The sequence below is a fragment of the Ursus americanus genome, chromosome 6 (assembly GCF_024610735.1).
Source record: "Ursus americanus isolate L20-20 chromosome 6, mUrsAme1.1.p, whole genome shotgun sequence".
NCBI classification, from domain to species: Eukaryota; Metazoa; Chordata; class Mammalia; order Carnivora; family Ursidae; genus Ursus; species Ursus americanus.
The window spans coordinates 54,165,331-54,189,247 of record NC_142132.1 but is presented as its reverse complement, the minus strand read 5'-3'; the positions used below and the strand labels follow the sequence as shown (position 1 = coordinate 54,189,247).

At 55.7% G+C, this 23,917-nt stretch overlaps 1 protein-coding gene across 1 annotated transcript in view; it reads left to right on the top strand.

Annotated features, from left to right (window-relative positions):
• ADAMTS14 (ADAM metallopeptidase with thrombospondin type 1 motif 14) overlaps positions 1–23,917 on the top strand; it is a 72,879-nt gene that overhangs the window by 11,876 nt on the left and 37,086 nt on the right. The window contains exons 3-4 of the mRNA XM_045783566.2: positions 10,535–10,691; positions 17,118–17,308. Coding sequence (XP_045639522.2) covers positions 10,535–10,691; positions 17,118–17,308 — 348 coding nt within the window. The remainder of the gene's footprint in view (positions 1–10,534; positions 10,692–17,117; positions 17,309–23,917) is intronic.

Here is a 23,917-nt window from a genome sequence, read left to right as displayed (position 1 = left end):
CCTGGCTTTGGCCTGCGTGCAGACAGCTGTGTCCAGAGGAGGCTTTTAGGGCCTCTTGGTCCCCTCTTAATTTTCCAGACGAGGAAGCTGAGGCTCGCGGAGGGGAAGACTCACCCAGGGTCACACAGCAACTGTGGGGCCCCCTGACTCCCTGTCCAGTGCTCCCCCACGATCCCACTCAGCCTCTCCCAGGTCAGCAGATGAGGACCAAGTAAATGTTGACAGCGACTCAGGTCGTAAGCCCTTTGTGCAGCAGTCATGGCAACGGCTTCAGAGCCCAAAACCTAAGCGATTGGTCCGGCAGTTGCCCTCTGGGGCGCGTCCTGGCAGTCCTCAGGCCTGGGTCCCGCCGCGAGGGCAGGGTGCTCAGCTTCTGCACGTCCTTGTTTCCTGGAAAACTGGGAAGCCAACTCAGAAAACAGTGTTAGCTGGCCGATTAGCAGGATCTGAAGGTCGAACAGAACCTTCTGGTGTTTCTTGGCCCTAAGTCAGCATTGCCACTGTTTTATCCATTTTCAAGATACGGGAGGGCAGTGGGCTGCTGTTATGCACACATTCCTTGTCAGAGAATATCAGACACCCTGCAGTCTCCTTTTCTCCTACTTCCCCGAACACACGGCTGAGGGCCTGGTAGAACAGGCCCCTTTCAGAGAAATGTTTGAAGGTGGGAGCGTTTGTCGGGGCACAGTTGGTCTGAATGCAAACCCTGTTCCCAACAGGTTGCCTGAAGCCTTTTGTCAGCCTTTGCTTTTAAGCCAACCAAATATTTGTACCTTTGATGTGTCCAGAAAATGCGCATGCCCCCCAGCAGAAGTTCATTTCCGCCCCTGGAGGCTGGCAGGAGCCCACTCTCTGAATGAGCTCCTCCAGCCCAAAGAGGCCTTGTGTTCTGTAGCCCGACAGGCCACTGGCCTGGGTGCGTTGAGTGCTTGGTGCTTTGTCACCTCATAATTCAACGTCCCTAGATGGGGAGACTAGGTGAAACATGCTGTCCCCTCAGCCGTGGCCACACTGTATGGGGACCAGGCCTCTCAGGAAGGGCCATAATGCCCAAGGGAGTTCGTTAAGGAGACTTGGCCCCAAGGATGCTTATTGAAGGGGGTTTTGTTCCAAAGTTGGCCCCCTGGTGTGGCTCAGTGCTCGTCCCCCTGAAGCTCACATTTCGAAGAGGAATAGAAAGGAATATCCCCCGGATGGGGACGGAGCACAGCCATGCGCTGCTGGGGGCACAGAGGAGGGAGCGATGATGGCGTGACATCTGAGCTGGGCTGGAGGGGCATTCCTGGCAGAGCTCACAGCGGCCACAAAGGTGTGGAGGCCCACGTGAAACACGTGTGGTTCCAGGTGTGGAACAGGGCCATGTCGCTGGAGTTGGGGGGATTTTTTTGCTAATAATTCCAAAAGGGAAACAACCAGGGCTGTTGTTGGGGGGGTGGTCTAGACACCACCTCTCTCCTGGGTGACCGTTGTGGCCTCCCTAACTGATCTCCCTGCCTCTCTCCATGCCCCTCTCATCCATCAGCAATGGCAACCAGAGCAGTCTTGTTCAATCCCAGCCCTCCTGTGACACTCCTGTGGAGGCGGGGTTTGGGGCTGTGTCCCCAGCACCTAGAAAGGGGCCTGCTCAGTATGTAGCCCATGAATGAGTGAATGACCACAGCTCAGTACGTAGCCCATGAATGAGTGAATGACCAGAGCTTAGTACGTAGCTCATGAATGAGTGAATGACTAGAGCTCAGTATGTAGCTCGTGAATGAGTGAATGACCAGAGCTCAGTACATAGTCCGTGAATGAGTGAATGACCACAGCTCAGTACATAGCCCATGAATGAGTGAATGACCAGAGCTCAGTACGTAGCCCATGAATGAGTGAATGACTAGGGCTCAGTACGTAGCCCATGAATGAGCGAATGACTAGAGGAACGCAGCAGACAGAGGTTTAGGAGAAGCACAGTGGCAGAGGAGAACGGGACTCGGGGACCCGCCGAGTGGCCCAGGCGGCTGGGAAGTGAGCATTTGCGTTGCTCGTAACTGACAGGGCTTGAGCAAGGACAGGGTTTGGTGACGTGTCAGAGTTCTGAGAAATCTGGAAAACATGCTCATGGTGCGAAGCCCAGGTCAGGAGTAAGGACAGTAACGGGCCCCAGCTAATCGGGGTTCCTCCCCACCGAGGGCAGTGCTGCCTGGAGAGCATGTGTGCGCAGGGGCGGCTTGTGGGCTGGAACTGGGCCCTGCATGGGAATCCCAGTGACTAGGCTCACTCTTCCTTCCACTCCCCCACGCTTATCCTCCTTGCATAGGGACTCTTCCCTGCCACCACCACATCCCTCGTTTATTACTCGCTGCGGACCTGCTGTGTGTCAGGCTCGGTGGCAAACATATTACATGCATGATCTCACTGGGGGAAGCATGGCTTAAAACCAAGTTGGCATCCCTCTGGGCCAGGGTGATGTCGGATGGACCAGAGGGGAGGTCTGGCTGGGACAGGTGACCTGCGGGGGCACTAGCCCTCAGCTCTGGGTGGGACGGGCTCATCTCTTCTTGGAGCTGCCCCATGGTCAGCTGCCTTGCTTCTGGGCTGTGTGGCTTTGAATGCAGGGCCTTGGTGCCGGAAGCCACTCCTCAGCTCAGGGCCTGGCAGCCACACCGCCTTCTGGCATGTGAAAGCTGCTTCCTGTCTCCTTGTCCCAAAGCTGCTGCCACCACCAGGACTCAGGGCCAAGCAGGGAGCCAGGTAGAGCTCCCAGCCCGAGCTTGGTGGTGATAGGGGGGACGCTTCAGAGCCACATGGCTCCTGGGCACAGGGAATGGAAAGTGGGGGTGGCTGCCAGCCTGGCAAGGTCTGCCCTGAACCCTGGCTGGGCTCCAGGGTGGGGGTTTGCTACAGAACGGGAGTCTCTGAGCACCTGCAGGTGTGAGGCCCTGCCCTGCTCCCGGGCCGGGACCTCTGCTGCTGGAAGGGGGGTGTCATAAAAAGTGAGCACCCTTCCTTTACAAATATTTACCAAGCTTTTGAAGACTTAAACAATTGCTCTCCACGGTGCTGGAGGACGGAAGCATTGATCACCGTCATCATCATCATGGAGGCGCTGCGGCTAATTGTTCTCACTCTCTGCACTGTGAACTCCCAGCTTGGGTGGCCGTGACATCATTGACTTGCCACTGGACACCCAGCAGATCACAGCCCCCTCCCCAACTCAGCCAGCTCAGGGCAACTTTGGTGAATTATTCTTCACTCCCAGTGGAGTGATCCCTGGAAGGCAGGAGGTGGTTAGGTTCTCAGACGGTGCCTAAGGCACAAAGAGATGCGGTGTGGACCGTCCTTGGTCAGGCCCAGCCCAGGGACAGGCTCACAACACAAGAGGCATGCAGTAATGCGGCCTGCCCACAGCCCCTGCTCAGCACCGCCCCCCCCCCCCCCCCCCCCCCCGGTTCAGGGCACGTTCTCATTGTCCTCTCCTTCCCTCTCTGTCTTGCCCATTTCCTGCATCACGACAAACGGAATCTGGTCGAACGATCCCAGCTGATACTACTCTGTGAAACTCCGTTGATCCCTTAAACTTCCATTGTTGGGGAGCTTCCGGAGTCTACGTCAGTGGTTCCCAGCCCTGGCGGCACAGGAGAATCACCTGGGCAGCTCGGAGAAAGTCCTGATGCCTGGGCTGCCCTGCCGCGATTTGATCTGTCGGTCTGGGGTGTGGTCCCGGCGCCAGTAATTCTGCACCTGCCCCTGGTGATTCGAATGGGCAGCTAACGGTGACACCCACTGCTGTGGCCTCCTGGAAAAGTCTACTGTGTGTTTGATGGAAAAGTCAGGGTCAGGTCGGGGGTGCCAGGAGAGCCAGGCCAGAGAAGGACAGAACGGAAGGGGCTGCACCCTGCCGTGGGGCGCGCCTCGGGAAGGGCCTTGCGAGTCATGACGTCACACCATCCTGCCAGTAACCCTTTGGTTTCACATGGGGACTCTGACGCTTGGGGAGGGCCTGGCTCCCAGGTGCAGCCTCTACTCCACTTGCAGGGAAGTTGGGGGACAGAAGGGAGGGCTTCATTGGCTTGGTTTCCTTTTTTAAATTTTTTTTAAAACTTTGTTTAAAATGCTTCTTATATAATGATTCCTCGCTCATTGTAGTAGGCGGACATTCTGTGTAGAATTGACTTTCCCTTTCAGATGGGCAATCGCAGAAAAGTCAGAAAACCCCCGAAAGTTTAAAGAGAAGGAAGTTGCCGCCCTTTCGCCACCCAGAGACAGCTCCCGGGCAGCTCCCCCACCAACGTTTGGTGTGTCCCTTGTCATCTTTGAAATTACCCTGAGCTGGTACGGCCTCTTCTTCTTGGGAAGAACGAACCCTTAAGGGATGCTCAGCCCATGGTATCTTTTTCCTCTGAGATTCCTCCCGTGTGCAGTCAGGGATCCGAGCGGGGCAAGGCCAGGTCACGGTGGAACCGGGAGTTAGAGGCTGACCGTCCTGCGGTTCGGGAACGCTGCTCCCAGCACTGAAGCCACGGCTCCCTTCCTGAGCCGCCGGGACTCCCAGGCACACTGTGAGTGAGGGTGATGATAATCCTGGCGCAGATAGGAACACTGGCACTGTCCTCGCGGTGAGCCTGGACCATTCCAGCGGCTCTGTGTACGTTTCTCAGAGCAAGCCCACGGGATCCGTGCTGGTCTAATCCGGAGACACAGGGATGTTGGAGGAACTTGTCCAAGATGACACGGTGCGAGAGGGGCAGCACCCAGGGATGCTGGCCTGAGGCATTTACCCACCACACCTACCACATCGCTTCTCCCCTGGGAAGGAGTTCTGCTGCAGATGCACTGGGAAGCCTTTGGCCCAGCACCTCCTAGGGTGTTAGGGGCCTGCAGAGGTCATGACCTTGGGAAGGGGGGGCCAAGTGGTCATCCCAGATAACTACCTCCAGCTGGTGGAGGCGGTCGGCTTCCTGGTGCTTCTTCTGAGGTTCGGGCCTGTTCGGGGAGTTGTCCTGCCGCCCGTGTGGGGCAGGCAGAGCAGGGCACGCCAGCTGAGGATGAGCCTGGCAGCTCTCGGCTCCAGCCTTTGAGGGCTCCTTCCTCCCGCCTGTCCCCAGAGCGGCAGCTCGCGAAGAATCGGCTTGCAGACTCGCCTTGGCCGGGGCCCAGGCCTTGGCAGGGCAGCCGGCAGCAGAGCTCCCGCGGCCTGGGGCTTCCACATCGGGTTTGAATTACACAGGATCGCAGCGTCCGCGGGCCTCGGGCCCAGCCATGCTGACTCACGCTTCCGTGGTCACGGGCGGCCCGTGCGGCTCGTGCGCGAGCAGCGTCTAAGGGAGTGCGTGTGTTGTGTCCGTGCCTACGTGTCTGCTGTCGGCCTGCACGCATGCGGGTGCCGTCCCTTTATGTGGCCTCGCGGTGCGTGTGTGGCCCTGTTTGCCTGCACATGCATCATCTCTCACTTCCCTGAATGTGTGTTGTGTTTTGTGTTTTTTTAAACCGCTTTATTGAGATGCAGTTCACGGACCGTGCAGTTCACCTAATTTAAACTGTACAATGTGTTGAATTTTTATGATACACATGGAAGTTGGGTGATTATCAGCACATTCAATTTGAGGACATGTTCACTATCTCAGAAAGCAACCCCATGCCCTTTTGTGGTCCCCCTGGTCCCCCAGTCCATTACCCCAGCCCTTGGCAACCACTCATCTTTCTGTGTCTATAGACTTCTCTCTTCTGGATCTTTCCCCTGGATGGAATTGTATACTATGTGGCCTTCTGTGACTGGTTTCTTTCACTTAGCAGGATGTTTTCAAGATTCACCTGTGTTTTAGCATGCATCAGTTCTTTGTTTTGGTTTTTTGGTTCATCCATTCATCTGTTGGTGGCCATTTGGCTTGTTTCTCCTTCTTGGCCACCATGAGTAGAGCTGCAGTCAACATTCATGTGCAAGTTTTTGTGTGGACGTTGGTCGTCCTTTCTCTCGGGCATGTACCAAGGAGTGGAATTGTGGGGTCCTCTGGTCACCGTTTAGTATTCTGTGGAGCTGCCAGACTGTTGTTGTTCAGAGTGACTGCATCGCTTTACCTTCCCACCAGCCTTGTCCAGGGTGGAGGGGAGCAGAGACTCTGGCAGGAGCTGGCCAGGGCTGGGGTGGGTGGGAGGAGGGAGTTTTTCAGATGGGGATCCGAGTGCATGTGTGTGCCAGCAAGAATGACCCAAGAGAGGGTGAGCATGGTGATGTTGGAAGGAGGGCACTAATTGCAGGAGTTAAGTTCTGGAAGGGGGTAGTTCTGGAAGGGGGGGAGAGAGAGGGGAGCAGGAGGTGAGGACAGGCACAGCCAGGGGAGTTCATAGGGTGGTGGCAGGGTAGGGGAGAGCCCGCCTGATGGTGCCTGTTTTCTTGAAAACAGGAGAAGAGGAGGTGGGTCCGGTGGTAGGAGTCTCAGCCGTCGGGAGAGCTGGGCTGCAGACGTAGCAGGCAGATGCAGCAGAACCCCCAGCTAGCGTCGCGCTCACGTATTCATGATTCCAAGTGAGCTCTCCATCGGCGTGCAGACCTGGAGAGGACGGCTGGGACAGTGGGAAGGAGGGAAAGGTTTTCTGGGGCAATGGGAAGGAGGAAAAGGCAGGGAGAGAGCTGTGCGTGTTCACAGAATTATATGCATCTAGACTGAGAAGTCCAAGGGAGTAGGAAGGGAGGGGGGAGGAGGGAGGGAAGGGAGGAGGACTTGGCGGGGGTGGGTAGGGGTAGGGACCGTGATGAAGCTGTGAGGTCATGCACAGGAGGGCTCGATGAAGCTTGGTAACAGTTGGAGCCGGAGTGCAGGGGTGGGGTGAGCAGGACGGTGGTGGGAGGGAAGCGGACACCTGTAGTGGGGGGGGGGGTCTCCGAGTTCCGGCCGGTACGTGGTCTAGGCCGGGGATGGAAGCAGGTTGCTGGATTGGGGGCGGACCCGAGGGAAGGCACGCCCGGTTGCGTGCATCACCCCAGCCTCTACTTGCTAGCCCGTCCTGCATTTCCTACAGTGGAACAGTTTTAAGCTGGATTTGCTGGAAGCCTAGAACCCGAGACAGCACAGCTGGCAGTAAACACTTGGTAATGGAATTTCCAGAACAAGTTTGGGCCCGAGAATGTGCTCTCCTTGGGAGGTGGTGGGATGATTGGTTGGGTTGGAGGCCTGCTCTGCCTCTCTCTTCTCTGGGGAGGCCCCACATAGGCTCTCAATTATGGAAGAAGAAGAAAGAGGGGACCTGGCTTACCCCTCACCTGGCTTCACTGGAGCTATCATCTTGAAATGGGTCCTCCTGGGCATTCTGCAAAGGTTAGTGAATCTGAGGGCCCGGCAAGGGGGCTCTGGATTATACTTTGCTAGAGGGAGGGCATGCAGCTGTCCTCCCAGAGCTCCGCGGCTTATCTGTGCCTGGACCCCAGGCTGGGTCCTTGGTCATTGTCTCTGCGCTTGACCCGGCACAGACGGGGTGCTTTCCTATCTCAGCCCAGACTTTGGCACCTCCACAGACACAAATTTCAGTCTTTGGGGGGTCTCTTCCAGGAGAAGTGTTGGCTTATTCTACCCTTGCCTCATAGTTTCTGTGCAAGTACGTGCAATTTCAGAATCAACACATTTATATGTACACATACGTACTAATTCTAAAATAATGTGGCTTCAGTTACCTGCTAAAATATGTGGGACCTCATCCTGATGGTAGACAGCTACCAGTAACCTGCTAGACTTGGTCAGTTATGACCTGTGGCAGGAGACAAGGATAAGCCTGGGCCTACCTCCTCCATCACCACACGACTCCGTCTCCTTCAGGCGCCCTGGACTTACCCTCTGGACCTGGGGGCTTCCCCTGCAGGGAAGCTGGGCTGAAAAATCTGGGAGAGCATGGCCTGGAGGCCTCTGGATGAAGACACAGCGCTAAGCATTACCTTTGCAACTGACATGATGTCACCGGCCATATTGGTGATGTCAAAGAGGTCCCCCTCAGCCACTCACCTGCCAGGAAAAGGCCCTCGGTAGCAGCCGTGGGAAAGGGGTCCAGAGTCCGGCTGCTGGTGGCCAGGCCTGCGCCTTGGAGAGTTTCCCTTTGGAGAAATGGCCTGAGGGCCTGCACAGTATGTGGCTCAACTGGGTATAACCAGCTATTTGCTGTTGTTGTTGGTGTTGCATGAAGAATCTTTCTCATGTATATTTCCACTGAGTTACCGGTTCCATGCGAAGAAGGTACTGGTGAAAACAGATAGGGCCGACATTAATTTCCCAGCAACTTATGTTCCCCCTTTTCTTGACGTCTTATACAGAAATTTGATTTGATTTGAGTTCTTTAAAATTAGCCACCACTTTTCAGAAATATAAACATCTCATAAATTGAGAGACGGGAGTAATTTGGCAGGGAGGCAGAGAGCCAGAACATTCCCCTTGCCAGTCTGTCTGCCCCAAGTGGTGCCTCGTTTCCTGGCCAGGGCAGAGCTGGAGATAGTCCGCCAAACCTCTCACAGTGCGGACGGGGAAACTGAGGGCTATGGGGGAGGGACCTGCCCAGTCTGCCTCCTGACCTGGTGGCTGAGCCTGCCCACCCATCCCCTCTCCAGGAGGCAGGTCTCCGAGGCTGAGGGGACGCCCCAGCCTGGGCAAGAACTGCCTGTCACGGCGAGACACAATGCTCAAAATGGACCGGGAACAATGCTGGCAAGTTCTGTCCTTGACCCCTGGGGTTTGGTGGGATCCACAGTCACAAAGAGGTTTGAAACTTATTTCCCAGATTGTATATTACAGGGCTTGGGTCTCTGCCCTCACCACTTAACTGGAATAGGGAATAGGGTTCGCTGACTCTTCCCTGGGGAGAGGCCGGTGCTGTCACTTACTTGCTGGGTGACTGGGCAAGTTTCTTAACCATTTGGAGGGAGCCTACTTTCTTATCTGTGAAATGGGTCTAATATTTGCATCTATTTTATAAGGCTGTTGTAAAGATGAAATAACATATGTAAATATAAGTGGCAGATAGTGCTGTTATTATCAGTGATAAGAAGACTGTTTAGAAAGGGTGGAGTGTAAGGAAGTGTGTTTCAGCTCAGTAAAACATGACCAGTATCCCTGCACAGCAATAGGTTAGATCTTGAAGGAGGGAGCTCTCTATTCCTAGAGGCATCCAAGCAAAAGCGAAGAGCTCCCCTGAGTAGGGAGGTGGTTGAAGGACTGAAGCTTCAGACTGGGGCAGGCATGGTGATCTTGAACGGCCCGTGATTGTGGACAGGAGGCGTGAACCGGACGGCTGTGCCTTGCAGCCCAGTCCGATGCCACGCGGATCATTCCAGAGCCTGCATCCTTGGCGTGAGGCCCTGAGATCTGGTGGCCACATGGGGCAAGGAATGCCAGAATTTGAGGAGCTGCAGTAGCTTTGGTGGGAAGAGGATTGGTGGCGGCCGACTCACGTGCTCGTAGGTCTTAGAGGATGTCGTCTCAGAACGGGCTGCAGTGGGGAAATTGGTGGCATTTGGTTACATAAAGTCACTCCTGCTTTCAAAAGAGGAGGCTCCTACTCAAGTGGAGAAGGTCTGAGAGATCGATAAGAATGGTTCCTTCATGCGTTTCCTGGTGTTCACACCTGCATTCCCAGTGTTTGGAGCGGTGCTGGTATACAGTAGGCACTCAATAGATGCTTGTTGAATGAGTAAAGGAATTCGACAAATATATTTTCCTTCAGGACTGCCTACTATTTCCCAGGCACTGTGGTGGGTGGGCTGGTCTGACTGCCTCCTAGAGCTGGCGCCGGGGGGAGGGGGGAGCTTGCGCAGCCCGACACTTCTTCGCACACATCTAGTTACATGTCTCGTTGGCCCCTGTGATTATTGCCTTCATTGGGGGCTCATAACACATTTGCTGGCCTTGGCCAAGGTTACATTTTTAATGTTTTTATTTCCAAGGCCAACACCTGATTATTTTTACAGGCATATTTTGATGCAGGCGAAAATTTAGATTAAAAACAGAGCACACATTCCTGTGCCCTACCCTGGCTCGCTCGCTGTCGGCGAACGAACGTTAGCTGCTGTCCCGGGCGTACACGCACACATGCTTTAAATCTGAAATAATAGCCCTTTGTACTGGAGTGGGGAGCCAGCACCCGTGTGAGGGATAATTAACCTTTACGAGTAGGAATTCCCCCCCTTGTCTGCCCTGTAGGTAAACGCAGATCTTTAAGATGGTGCTTTGCGGCTGGAATTCTGTGCTCTTGGGGGCTGTGTGTGTATTTATGGTAATGCCTTTCCAGCCTCCTCACCCCCCTCGAAGTGCTGGAACCGTTTGTTTAAATGACATGTTATATGGAAGCCCGTGAGTGCATAGCACAGGAAAAGTGGATCTGCTTTGCTTGAAATGGGCATGCCCCCCTTTGCTCGGCGTCCTCCCACCTGCTCCCACCTCCCTGCCCTGGAGGAAGAGTCCACATGCATGTAGTCCCACACATTTGCGTTCACAAATGCTCGGCTGTTCTGTGCTGTGTATTCACACTTCTTCTCTCTCCCCCTTTGCTCCTCCGGCTTGCTGCGGGCCTGGTGCAGGCGGGCCTCATCCGCACGGACAGCAGCGACTACTTCATAGAGCCCCTGGAGTGGGGGCAGCAGGAGCGGGAGGCCGGCGGGAGGACGCACGTGGTGTACCGCCGGGAGGTCGTCCGGCAGGAGTATGCCGAGCCCGGCGGGGACCTTCACAATGAAGGTAGGCACTGGGCAGGTCCCTGAGCTCCACCTCTGCCTGGACCTGTGGTGTTTTTAGGTCACTTCTGAGCTTAACCTCTCGAGTCCTGGCGTCAGTCTTCACATCTGTAAAATGGAACTGGACCATGTATACCAGCAGAGAAACCCCAGTGGGCTTTAGGAGCTCCTACGGCTGGCTGGAGTCGGGGGGCCAGGTGAGCGACTCAAGCCCCCTGGACTGTGGCCCTAGGGACTCCAGAGGTCTCTGTGTGGCTCTGTGTTGCTTCGGAAGGTGATTTTCCTGCCTAGCAGAAGGTGCAATGGCTGTAGTTAGCTCTTCCCCCCTAAAAATCAACTCAGACCTTGGGAGGAAGGAAGGTCTTAGGGCACTCATAGAGGGGACTGCCGGGTATCAGGGCATTGGGGTCAGCTTTGTGTCCAACAGGCCATTTTTAAATCTCTAACCCTGTCAGCTGTGAGACCCTAACTAAGTCACTTAACATCTCTGAACCTCACTTCGTAATCTGTAAAGTGGGGGGCGAATTGTTGGGGCTCTCTCAGGTTGCATGTCTTAGCGATAGTGTACATAAAAGTCCCAGCGTGGAGGTGTTTGATGCATAGCAGGTGTTTGAGACATGATTGCTCTTACTCTAGTATTGTTATTAGGGTCAATGCTGATAGGTTAGGGCGAGAGCCCCTGAGAGCAGGGGCGTCCTTGCAGCCTGGCGATCGGCACAGGAGCCCACACACCAGCAGCGCCCGGGGCCCGTGCTTCCCGGGACCGTGCTTGTGCGAACAAAGTGGTTGATGCAGTGTGTGCTGGTCCCGGGCCCATGGCCAGCTGCATGGTCCAACTTAGCTTTGTCACGAAGCCCCTCCGGCCAAGAGGACATGAGGAGGCCTTGGGTGGAATCTGGCGGGGGACGGACCGCACCCTCCTGCCAGGGCCTGGTGGGGTGGGACAGAGCGTGAGAGAATGTGTGGAAACCAGTTGTCCCCACACGCAGTGCCTCCTTCGAAGCTCCAACTGCCCTCCCAGCGTGGCTCACAGGAGATGCCGAGCTGGGTCGTGGAGGGCTCTGCAGGCCTGGGGTGGGGGTGGGGGGCAGGGACCCGGTAGAGCCTCTGGGGGATCGGGGTGGATTTCAGGGGCAGCCTGGGACAGCACCATGCCCTCCACTGTGGCTGGGAAGAAGGACAGGTCTCACTGGGCTCCATTTTAGCTGGGGCCAGTTCTGAACAAAAGACCATAAATTTCCCCTTTTGGGGAGACCCTGGGGAAGTTCTGCTCCACAGCCGTGGGCCTGGAACCAACCACACTGCCTGTCATCACGGTCAGTGGCTGGGAAGTCTGGACCGCTGAGCTCAACAGGGTTGGCGCTCAGACCTGGGAAGGCTGGTGGGCCCCCTCTCCGCCATCAAGCTTCCCTCTGGAAGTCCTGGGCCTGTGGGTGACGCCATGCCCCGGGCCCACCCGTGTCCCTCCTTAGAAAGACAAGTGGCAGTGGAGGGCTTTTCTTGGAAACCTGTGACACTCACGGTTATTTTAAGACCACTGGTGGGTCTGAACCCAGTGGGTATATTAGCATCTCTGGGTGTGCCTGTCTCCATGTATCATTCTTGACTGAGTCGAAAGGTTTCACCTCACGTCTGTGGGTGTACCTCTTAGCACCCAGAGAAATGCCTCAGAGGCCTGGGCCAGCCGGTCAGAGCCTGCTGTGAGAAATCTGCCTCCACCTGAAAACCTTCCTCTATCTCTGTCCGCCCCCATGCCCCATGCCGCCCACATGTCAGCCCAGCTCAGGTGTCCCCGCTTCTGAATCCCTGAGCCTTCTGGATTTCTCCTGGGACCGTCTTCTTGTCCCAGTTAGGCCGGGGGCTTCCTGAAGGAAGATACCACGTCTTCATGATCTTTGTTCCTTCACATGAGCTCTGCAACCCCACAGGGTATGGCTTTCCTCAGGGAAGGAGAGGAGGCATCAGAAGACCCACCAGAGTGATTTTCTAGCTGAGCTGTGGCCCGTGGAGGGGCTTCAGCCCCCTGGGCTCCACGGTAGAAGTATCTGACATGCACCGATGAACTTGGGGACCGAGGGGACTCTTCTTGGCACTCAGGGTGTGGTCTTGATGGCTGCTTCCTGAAGAGAGCAGGCGTGTACCCGCAGACTCCCCCACTCATACGTAACACACACTCACACATGCACACTCACACACCTCACACACTCATCCATTCACACAAAACACACTACGTCCGGAGTCTGGAGCTAGAACTTGCTCTGGCTAGACCTCCAGGTACGGCTGGCCCCTCCCAGCCCCTCAGGGACTGCTCTGTGGACCCTGCTTGGCTTCAGGGGCTGTGCCCTGGACACTGCCATACTCCTAATGCTGCCCTTTCCCTCCTCACCCCATGGTCCCGCTCTCTATAGCCCCTTCCCACCCTACAGTCCCCACGTGCGGAGAGAACGGGATGCCATGGGGCCACGGGCACCTGTAGCCAGAGTCCCAGCTCTCTGGCTGGCGGCCAGGGCCATTGGACGCGAGGATAGCTCGTCCCACCAGGGGCAGCCAGCCAGGCTGGGCTCTGGGCCCCTGCTGCTGCTGCTGCTTTATTTTAACTTGAGATAAAATCCACCATTTTAATCATTTTAAAGTATACAATTCAATGGGTTTTTACAATGTTTACAATGTTGTGCAACCATCACCACTCTCTGATTCCAGAACATTTCTGTCACTCCCACAAAAAGTCCTGTACCCATGAATTAATGACCACTCCCCTTTCCCCCTTCCCCAACCCCAGGCAGCCACTCATCTCCCTTCTCTCTCTACGGATGGCCCTCTCGTGTAAAGGGAATCACTCAACACGTGGCCTTTTGTGACTGGCTTCTGTCACTCAGCCTGTGAGGCCCACCCGCGCATAGCCTGCATCAGTCCTTCAGGCCTGTGCGTGGCAGGGCGATACTCCAATTGCATGAACAGACCACGTTTTGTTTCTCTCTTCATCTGTTGATGGACTTTTGGGTTGTTTCCATTTTTTGGTTTTGATGATAATGCCGCTATGAACGTTCGTGTACAAGTTTTTGTGTGGACGTATGTTTTCAATTCTTTTGGGTATAGAACTCGGAGTGGAATTGCTGGGCCCTGTGGTAACACTGTGTTTAACTTTTTGGGGGTCTGCCAAACTGTTTTTCAGAGCAGATGCACCATCTCACATTCTCATGGGGCTTCTTGGGTGGGCTCCTGGAAAGCCTCCCAGGGCCCTACTGCTCCCACCCTCCCCGCTTGGAAAGGTTACCTATGTGTGGCTCGAAGGATGAGAGACGGAAGAGGGTGTGGGTGGCACCTCTCCAGGGCCTGTGGTGACGTCAGCAGGCCTTTCCCATGGCCCCTCGCTATTTTTGCTGAGAGGGAAATCTGGGTGGGCCCTGACAGGGCGTGATCATGGGAGAGTGGGAGCCCTGGGTTTGCATTCTGGGCTTTGGCCATTAATGTGCTGTGTGACCTGGGATGAGTCAGGCAACCTCTCTGAGCCTCCCTTTACCAGACCTGGCTGGGAGAGCTGTAAGGGTCAAGCTGTACATTTCACTTACGGTTCATAAACCTACAGGCCCTGCTCACATGCTGTGATGGGAGTGACTGTTATTTAGTCTCCCTGCTCCCTGGAGAGAATGCTTGCCCCCTCCCCTCCCCTCCTGGGGCTTCTCCCTCTTTTCTCCCAGGCATTTGTCTCTGGGCTGCTATACTCACCACTGGGCTCGGGTGCCAGGTTGAGCGAGGTGACAGTGTGAGCCCCGCTCTCCACGCTGTGAGTCACTCAGAGGGCTGGCCGCACGTTTCTGCTGGGCACACGTTTTTCCAACTCTTTAGTCTAGTGCTTTTATTCCCTTTGCACTTGCAGGCTACTAACCGAAGGGAAGATAAAGAGAGACAGTAGCAGAGTCCCATGGTTCCCTGTTGCCCTGTCCTCAGATTTCAGTTCCTGAAGTATTGTGTTGATAGAAGCTGAGAGGCAGAACTTGGGTCTCTGCCGAGGTACCCGTGGAACCCTCCATGCGGGTCACCCACACTGTGGCTGGTGTCACCCCATCCTTGCTCACAGTGGATTTTGCCAGTGTAGTTCCTTCTGCTTGGGACCCTCAGTTCCCCATGCTCCAGCAGGTTGTCTCCTGGTCCCCATCTGGCCCAGCTTAGATGTCTCCTCCTCCAGAAGCTTCTGTCAACTGCCCAGTCCTGGTTTGGGTCTCTGGTGTGGCAGCCTTCCCTAGTCAGCCCTCCTGTAGGCCTTGAAGTTACAGTGCTATTACCTTCTGGTTCCTTCTCTGTCACCTGGGGCAGGCAGTGAGCTCAAGGGCAGGGGACCCTACCTTCATTATCCACCCCATAAGTTTGGGCCCCTCTTGCAGCCACACCCCTTGATATATGCTGGGGATGCATTGGTGGCATTTTTCTTTCTTTTTTTTTTTTTTTAAAGATTTTATTTATTTATTTGACAGAGATAGAGACAGCCAGCGAGAGAGGGAGCACAAGCAGGGGGAGTGGGAGAGGAAGAAGCAGGCTCACAGCAGAGGAGCCTGATGTGGGGCTTGATCCCATAATGCTGGGATCACGCCCTGAGCCGAAGGCAGACGCTTAACCGCTATGCCACCCAGGCGCCCCTGGTGGCATTTTTCTATCCTTAGCCCCTGTCCCACTCTTTGGGAGATTCTCGCATAGCTGGATATTCTTAGAAATCAGTGATACAAGTATCAGAACTTCAGGGTAGGATGGTGGGGAAATCATGACATGTAAAGGCTTTGAGGCCTTCTCAAGAGACCCCAGGCTCCTATCCTGCTTTCTTAGTGCGGGGGAGGAAAAGTAATTTTCCCTTTACCCTTCTAGGTTCTTGGCTGAGGCACCCTGTAATAAAAAAGATTAGCAAGAGTAAAACAAACAGAGGTTTAACTACATGGATACCTCCTGTATGCGTGGGAGAGGAAAATGAGTAACACCCCCAAGTGGTCCAAGCCACCACCTTAACATCTCCAGCTAAAGACAAAAGATGATGTTGGTGGGTGGGGAGGAGGAGTGAGTTATGGGAGGTTACCAAGAAAAGCAAAGTAAACAAGGGGAAGGTTATGTGGATTTAAGTCATTTCCTTCTTTATTGATAAGAGTTTCCCGAGATTTAGAGTCATCCTCCTTTTCCTGGTACAGACAGGGAGACACCCTTACAAATGGAGATTTTCCTTTTACAAAAGGCCTCCTGTTGCACGCTCACTTCTATGGAATTTCCAGAGCTCTATCTGTGTCTGCTGGTTCTTAAAAATGATCAGTCTAAAATAATCCTCGCGTCACAGAGACGTATTTTGGGGTGGCAAGTTTTGTTCCCCTTCATTAGTTTTTCCCACAGCGTGCTCAGGAACCCTTAACCCCCTGCTCCAACAAACGGCCCTCTGGTCTGTTCAGACTAGGGAGAACAGGCCCCATAGCCGCTTTGGGCGCTGCCTTTCTAGGTAGCAGCATCGATGGCCACGTCTCCAAGCCCGCTCTCTTGATCCGGACAGACCTGGACCAGCTACTCTGGACCTCAGTTTGTTGACCTGTTTATTGGGGGCGGTAACCTGAGAGTTCAAAGGATTGGATTGGATTCGATTAGATTGGGGGTCAGCAAACTAAGACCCACCACGTGTTTTGGGAAATGAAGTTTTATTGGCACAGACATACTTGTTTGCTTATATATTGTCTATGGCTACTTGTATGCCAAATTGAATAGCTGAGACAGAGACTGTATGACTCACAAAGCCAAAAATACTTACTATCTGGTCCTCTACAGAGGAAGGTTGACAACGGCTAGATTACATCATACTAGTTCATGAATCCTAGTTAAATAAATATTTTTGCTTTTTGCCAAAAAGGCAAAGTGGTGGTGATGACATTTTGGGTTGCTGGCAGTGATGGGGAGGGATTGGGGGGGCATACTCCAGGGGTTCCTGCGTAGGCTGCAGTAACACCACGATTTTTTCCCTGTATTGAGATGTTTCCACCCACTGCCACCTTTTTGTTTGTTTGTTTGTTTGTTTGATTGTTATAGCCAGCTCCTGGGTAAGAGATCAAGGATGGCTCATCTCCATGTCACAGGAGGGTAGGGGGAGGCTTAGAGGGGTGAACGGGCTGGGCTAGGGTGCATGGGGAGATAGTGCTGAGTGGAAACTGGGACCCAGGCTCGCGACTCCCGGCCAGATGCCCTTCTCTGCTGTTCATCGCCTCAAAGACTCAGCCATGGCGTGGTGCCCAGCAAAGGGCTTGTGCCTCTGAGTTAAGCAGCAGTGTGGGACGAACCCTCCTGCTAAGTTGGCTTCCAGAAGCAGCAAAAGCGCCCACCTGACGGGGCTGAGTGGGCTGGTGGGTGGCATCCGAGCGGCAGCCTCTCCTGCGAATCTGACCTCTGTCTCTCTTCCCATCCTGGTTGGCAGCCTTCGGCCTGGGCGACCTCCCCAACCTGCTGGGCCTGGCAGGGGAGCAGCTGGGCGACGGCGAGCGGAAGCGGCGGCACGCCAAGGCGGGCGGCTACAGCATCGAGGTGCTGCTGGTGGTGGACGCCTCGGTGGTGCGCTTCCATGGCAAGGAGCACGTGCAGAACTACGTCCTCACCCTCATGAACATCGTGAGTGGCCCTGTCCTGGGGCGTCGCCGTGGGGGCGGGGCACCACCAGTCTTGGCCAGAGCGGCCCATTTCTCTCGGGCCTGCTGTTTTCCGGTGGGTGTACGTACAGCTCGCACCGTAGCCCGGCAGCGCGACAGGCCTGGGCTGGCCCTGGCGTCCACTCCAGGCCGAGGCCGTCTCCATCGCACACGCCTGTGCCGAGGTGCCCCCAGGCCATGGGTGCCAGCCCCTAGCCGGCCGGAACCAGGGACAGTGGTGTCAGGGCAGGGACACATTCAGAGCCCGAGGCAGGCGTGGTCGGGGGCCTCACATGCCTTGGAATTGGAGGGACTTTCCTGAGACTCTTCATCTACAGAAAATGCCCGATCCCAGGCGGGAAGACTGGCCAGCTAGTTGTCCATCTGCCAGGGATGGCGGGGATCCCAGGCCCTGAAGGTGGGCTTTGGTGTTCACTGAGAACAGAAATGCTGTTATGCGGATTTAGGTCTTCGCCTCCATTGATGAGAGTTTCCAGAGCTTCTGTCATCCCCGTCTTCTGGTACAGCCAGGGAGGCACCCTACCGTTCCCTTACACCTGCCAATGTCTCCTACAAAAGGATCGCTTCCGCTGAGCTTTTCAGAGCTGCTCGTATGTCTGTAGTTTCTTACAAATAACCAGCTTAAAATAATCAGTATGCCGAAGAGGCATCTCTTGGGGTGACAAAACCTGACCCCCTTCATTGTGTGTGTCTTTGTCTAAGCCCCTGAAAGGGAGGTCCTGAGGTGGGAGCTTTGTCTTATACTTTTTTGAGCCCCGGGTGCACACAGCACAGTGCCCAACCCCTGATAGGTCAGATATGGAAGCGAGCAGCGTCTATGGGAGAGGCGGTAATATGGAAGTGAGCCGTGTCCATGGGAGAGGCAGGGAGCCAGCATCCGCGGAGAGGGAGTGGGAGGGCAGCAGATTTGCGACCAAAATGTCTGTGTATAGAAAAGGCGGGGGGTGGGGGCTAGACATCAGATCCAATTACAAGGAGCCTCAGGGAGGGGAGGGCGCCTGAAAGTCGGCCCCCTCACCACCTCTTTGTTTGGATATTAATTCTTCTGTCCCTTAAGGAACCTGCTGTTCGGGACTTGAGGAGCAAGGGCTACCACTTGGGGCTGTTTGGGAGGGAGGGAGGATGGCTATGAATAGGGACACACCACGTCCCCCGAGCACCTGAGCACCACCCAGACTCTTAGAGACTGCGAGCCTAACCTAAGGCCACACAGCCAAGCACTAATCCCATTAGTGGGAGAGCGGGGGTGGGGGGATGGGGTTGGGGTGGGGTGGGGGTGGGGGGGTTAGCCCCTGGAACCAGCAGGTGGAGAATGGGAGTGGCGGGGCGGGGCAGAGGGCAGGGGAGGCCTTAGAAAGCCCTCAGGTGCTGGGAGCCTGGGTCCTGGGTCCAGAGTGGGGGCTGCAGACCCTATGAGTGTGAGCCCGTGAGCCAGGCCCTATTTAGTCCCGGAGTCCTTCAGTTTGCTAAAGGATAATTTTCAGGAAAAGGTAAAATCATGACTCTGGTACAGAAATAAAAACAGGCAAGTGTTAAAGGTTTTGCTTCACTCACTAATCAATGAGAGAATCAGGCAAATGTGATAACCCTCTCAAAAGAGAACCCCAAGACTGGAAACATTTATATCAGGAATTTTGAAATGAAGGTGCAGACAGAGAACAGAACTGGCTGTCTCACGGGGTGGAGGGCGAGGCAGAATTTGTGCATTTACGGACAAGGATCGTGCGTTGCTATCCTGTGTTGAGCTCTCAGCTGTGAAGGAGCTTCCATGGAATCAGAGTCAGATAAGGCTGAAAGTGCTGTGGACAAGGCAGTTTCCATCGAAGCACACGTTATCGTTATTCTCCGAGTTTGCCGCCTCGCCGGGCTCCCAGGTGCAGAGCCCCTCCCGGGGACAGCAGGGAGTCTGGTGGCCCACCTGACTTACGGGCTGCGTCCCTGTTCCTGGAGCTGGGAGGGTGGCAGCCTCGCTCAGGAGACACCCCTGGGCGCTGGCTGTGTGACTGTTCTAAGTAAGTGGTAGAGGCTTTTTGATGACTCGCGTAAGGAGATATTGTTTTCTGTAGAGCAAAGGATACTTTTGGAACCGTTTTCCAAATGCTTGTCCAGATGGAGATGTGATTCGATCAGAAGGGTCTCGTTAAATCCCTCTGATCTGGAGCTGTGTGGAGGGTGGTGACGAGTGCATGAGAAGTGCCACCAAGTTCTTGAGGGTCCCGATGCGGAGGCTAGTCGCCTAGTATGCCTTCTTCCCTGGCGTCCCTTGCCATGTCCACTGAACTTTACTGAGGACCTTTATTGGAGAAAAGTAAGCCTGTGTCCCATTCAGGCTGTCTCTCTCTCTTTTTTTTTTTTTAAAGATCTTATTTATTTATGTGACAGAGACAGCCAGCGAGAGAGGGAACACAGCAGGGGAGTGGGAGAGGAAGAAGCAGGCTCCCAGCGGAGGAGCCCGATGTGGGACTCGATCCCGGAACACCGGGATCACGCCCTGAGCCGAAGGCAGACGCTTAAGGACTGCGCTACCCAGGCGCCCCCATTCAGGCTCTCTTGACCCCGGACCCACGACTCAGCCTTGGCCAGGGAGCTCCTCCCCGTGGTCCTCACCGAGGGCTGTGCCCTGAGGGCCTGCCTTGGAGACTGCTGTTTCCATAGGCTCGGTTCCACTTTCCTTCTCCTTACAACCTACCAGAAAGTAGGTGGGGAGAGTAAATGTCTTCCAGAGGTTCCTGAGGGCTGCTTGAGGCTGCCGCTTCTGCTCGCTGCCGGCTTGCACTATGGATGTGGGAATAGAACGGGAAGTCGAGGCAGAGCTTCTCCACGCGCCCAGGGCCTGTTCCTCCGGGGGAAGAAGGCTCACCGTGCTGAGGAGCTGGTGTGTGCAGACCCATAGCCATCGCCGGGGGTACGTGAGTGGTGGGCTCCTGACTTCCCAGGTGCAGAGGGCAGAGAACCAGAGTTCTGGCCCTTGGAGGTGAGCGGATGGGTGGCTGACCACCTCTCCTCCCAGAGGACAAGCAGCTCAGCGTGTCCATTGTGTGGGAACTTTCTTTGGCTGGAATGCTTGAAACACTAATTTCCTGAGGGATTTCATGAAGCCAGTAAAAAAGCGTGTCCCTGTGCTGTCCCCTTGGTGTGCCTGCCTGCCTGCGACCATTTCTGATCCTGATTTGTGGGGCCAGGGCTGGCCTGGTCTTATCAGTGAGAGATTCGGTTCCCGGGATGTATGGTCCCATTGTGCTAACCCCGGAGGAGGGGGCGAAGCCATTAGGGAAACACTCCAAACCATCTGATCAGGCCCTGCTCACGGGCAGCTCTCAGGGCCTCCGGCCTCTCACTTCGCCTTTGCATAACCCTGGAGATGTGCTGTACATATTCGCGCAGCTGCAGATGGTGGCCCGACCCCCTCTTCTCTCCTCCTGACATGCTGGTGGGCCCTTCATGGACTTTATTTGCCTGTGCCTCCGTTGACCCATCCGTGCCAGGCCACTTACCTTACAGCTTCTCCAAATCTCAGGACAGGTGAACCATTTTGCGAGCTTTGAAACATAAGGAGCAGTTGTGTTCAGCGTGTAGTGAGTGCCTGGTGTAAGCCTAGTATGACAGACTCTTATTCTAGAAGCTTTGGTCTGGCTGCAAAAACCAGCCTCAGTGTGTGGAATAATTTGGGGGCAGTGCTGAAGGAGCTTCGAGGAGGCAGCCATCCCTGTGGACTGGGGGAGAGGCTTTCTGGAGTGGTCTGGAGCTGAGCCAGCCTGGGTGGGGGGGAGGGTTTGGTGAGGTGGAGCGTGCAGGCGTGGTGATCACGCCATCACGCAGGGCAGGGTTATGGGGGCAGGAATGAGGGGGCAGCCAGGCCGGCCGAGCCCGTTCAGGAGCTATGGCGGGAAGGTCCCTCGGGCAATAGCTGGGCTCTGGCACGGAGAGGAGTGCCGAACAGCGCCTGACAGGGGCACCCGGGTGCATTTGGGGGAGGAGAAGATGGACCCCAGAGCCAGCCGAGGCTGTGATGGGCCAGCGGGAAGACTCCAGAGACAGGGACTGTGAGCTTTCTCGAATATCACAGTATCATTCCAGTACCTACCACATGTCAGGCACGGGGCTGAGAACCTCACAGACAGGCTCCGTGAATCCTCACCGTGGCCTTATGCCAGTGGCATTCCTTTGACCGCCCTGGCTCTAGAAGCCAAATGACTTGGCTCAGAATAGTAAGTGGCCGAGTTAGGATTCAAACCCAGATCTGTCTGAGTCCAAAGTCTGTGCTTTCCCCCCACTGCTGCTGTGGTACAACCTGGGGCGGGCAGCTCTGAGGAGGAAGGAGAAGGAGGGTCACAGGCCCCCGGCCTGGGAGGTAGGGAGGGTGCTGCTGCTTTACAGAAGGAACCTCTCCCCAAAACGGCCTCCATATCCGAGTCAGGATTCTGAGGCTTCACCCCTGGGCTGGCTTCCTGCTCTTGGCTCCTGGCTGTGGCCGGGCTTGCTAGCCAGGGCCATGGAGAGAATCAGGCACCATCAGGGGCCCTCTCCTTGCCTGGGGTGACTCACCGAATCTCTGGGGCGAGGACTCCCTTGCACAGGGGGATCCTCTGAGGGCCCAGAGCCAGAGCAGAGGGAGGGTGAGGAGACAGAGAGGCCCCTTTGTTGGTCCTCACCGAGCCGGTCTATAGCCAGACCCTTCTTGGCAGCCCACTCTTGGGGTGGTAGGCTCGCTGCCCACCTTGCTCTCCACTCCACCCGGCCAGGCTGACACCACAAAGGCACTGAATGTGGGTGCTGGAGAGACATTGCCTGGTGTCTCTGAGAGGGTCCTCCCCGCTCTGACCTGCTCCAGGGCCCCTTCCTGAGGCCTCTCGGATGCCCTGCGGGGAAAGTGCGGTCCAGATGGCTGTCAGACCAGGGCCTTGGTGGCCTCAGCCTGGGAGGGTGGCATTCTCTTGGCACATAACTGTGTTAAATATTCATCATAAAGGCCGGTTTGGAACACCACAAAAAAACTGCTTTCGTGCTGACAGAGTGTTGCTTGGCCAGCTCTTTTCCGTTCGGGGATATGTGAGCCTCCGGGGCAGCTCATCGTCCCCGCTCATTGGAAGGACACAAATCCTCCCCCTCCGTCTCCTGTGAATCCTTCCTCTTCTCTTGTCTCTCTCCAAAAAGCTTTCCACTGCTTTTTAGGGCACTCAGAGTCCCTCAGAACTAAAGCAAAAATCTTACTTCAAGGTAGTGGTTCTTAATGGGGGCAGTTTCGCCTCCCAGGGGATGCTTGGGAAGGTTTGGAGATATTTTTTGGTTATCCCAGCTGGAGGGCATGGGGGACTTCGGACACCCCCGAGGAGCTGGGGTTGCCGCTCACCGTCCTACAGTGTACAGGACACCCCTAGCCTGAGTGGCCCTTGGGGCCAAGGGCCCGGCCCTGAGGATCAGCTCTGCCTCCCACGTGCTGGCGTTTGCTTTTTCAGAGCAGGGCCCCTGGGCAGAGAACGGTGCTTCCCACAAAAGCTCGAATGCTGGGGCTCCTGGCAGGAGAGCCATAATAATAATGAGCATCTGTCATGGCGGTGAGAGCTTTCTGGTGGACAGAGCGCCTGGCATCTCCGTGGCCATATGGGGGGACACACTCCTGAAATCCTATTCCTGGGCTGGCCTCAGGGACCTGCCCTCAGCTCCCAAAGTGGGAAGCCGAAGTTCTGAAGCAACCGAGAGGTACCACGGACCGAGCCCCTCCACGTTCCAGGCCTTGTACCAGATGCTTGCCATTTGCCTCACCTCTGTCCTCGGGCTTCTCTACAAGGTTGGTCTGTCTACACTCAGATGGGAGAGTAGGGCTCAGCGGGTGAGGTCATGGGCCGTTCGGGTCTTTCTAGGTCTCTAGGTTGCCTCTCTTCACTCTCTGACAGGACGACCCGGGACAGAAAGGCTGCTGCGTTTTGGAGACAGGTCGTGGGGGGTACGTCCTGAGCATTGAGGACCGGTGAAAGGGGCTCTGTGGGGCGGGGGGGGGGGGTCCATCCCTGTGTACCCTGGAGCCCTCCTGCACGAGCAGCCAGCCTGTGAGGTGGGCTGACTGGCGGAGGGGTGGGAGAACCGCTCAGGCCAGCCTGCAGGCTCCGGGAGCCTTGAAGGGCCGTGCTGATCCGAGGCAGCCACTTGGAGCCCGCACCAGCCCTTGGAAACACAGGGCCGTGGTTGTGAACTTTTAGGGAGAAGATGGAGCTGCTGAGCTGGCAGCAGCGAGGGAGAAAAGAATCAGAAAATTTGATGCACTCCTCCCACCACTCAGAGAGCGGCCTCAGCCCCCAAGATCTCGCTGGTGACCTCAGAGGCGGGGCCTGCCCACGTGCCGTGGGAGTGAGTGCGGCGCCCCGGCCAGGGCTCAGCGTCCCAGCCCCGGGCTCTGGCTACTCCCTGGGGTCAGGCCTATGCTGGGGGTGGGGGGCGGCAGGGATCGTGGGCTGCAGGCCGCAGAGGATTACTGATACACACCCCACAGTGCACATAGCGCAGAGAGCGCTTGTTTCCACGCACGTGCGTGTGCATGCACACACATCTAGTCACCTGTGTGTTTAACACAGAT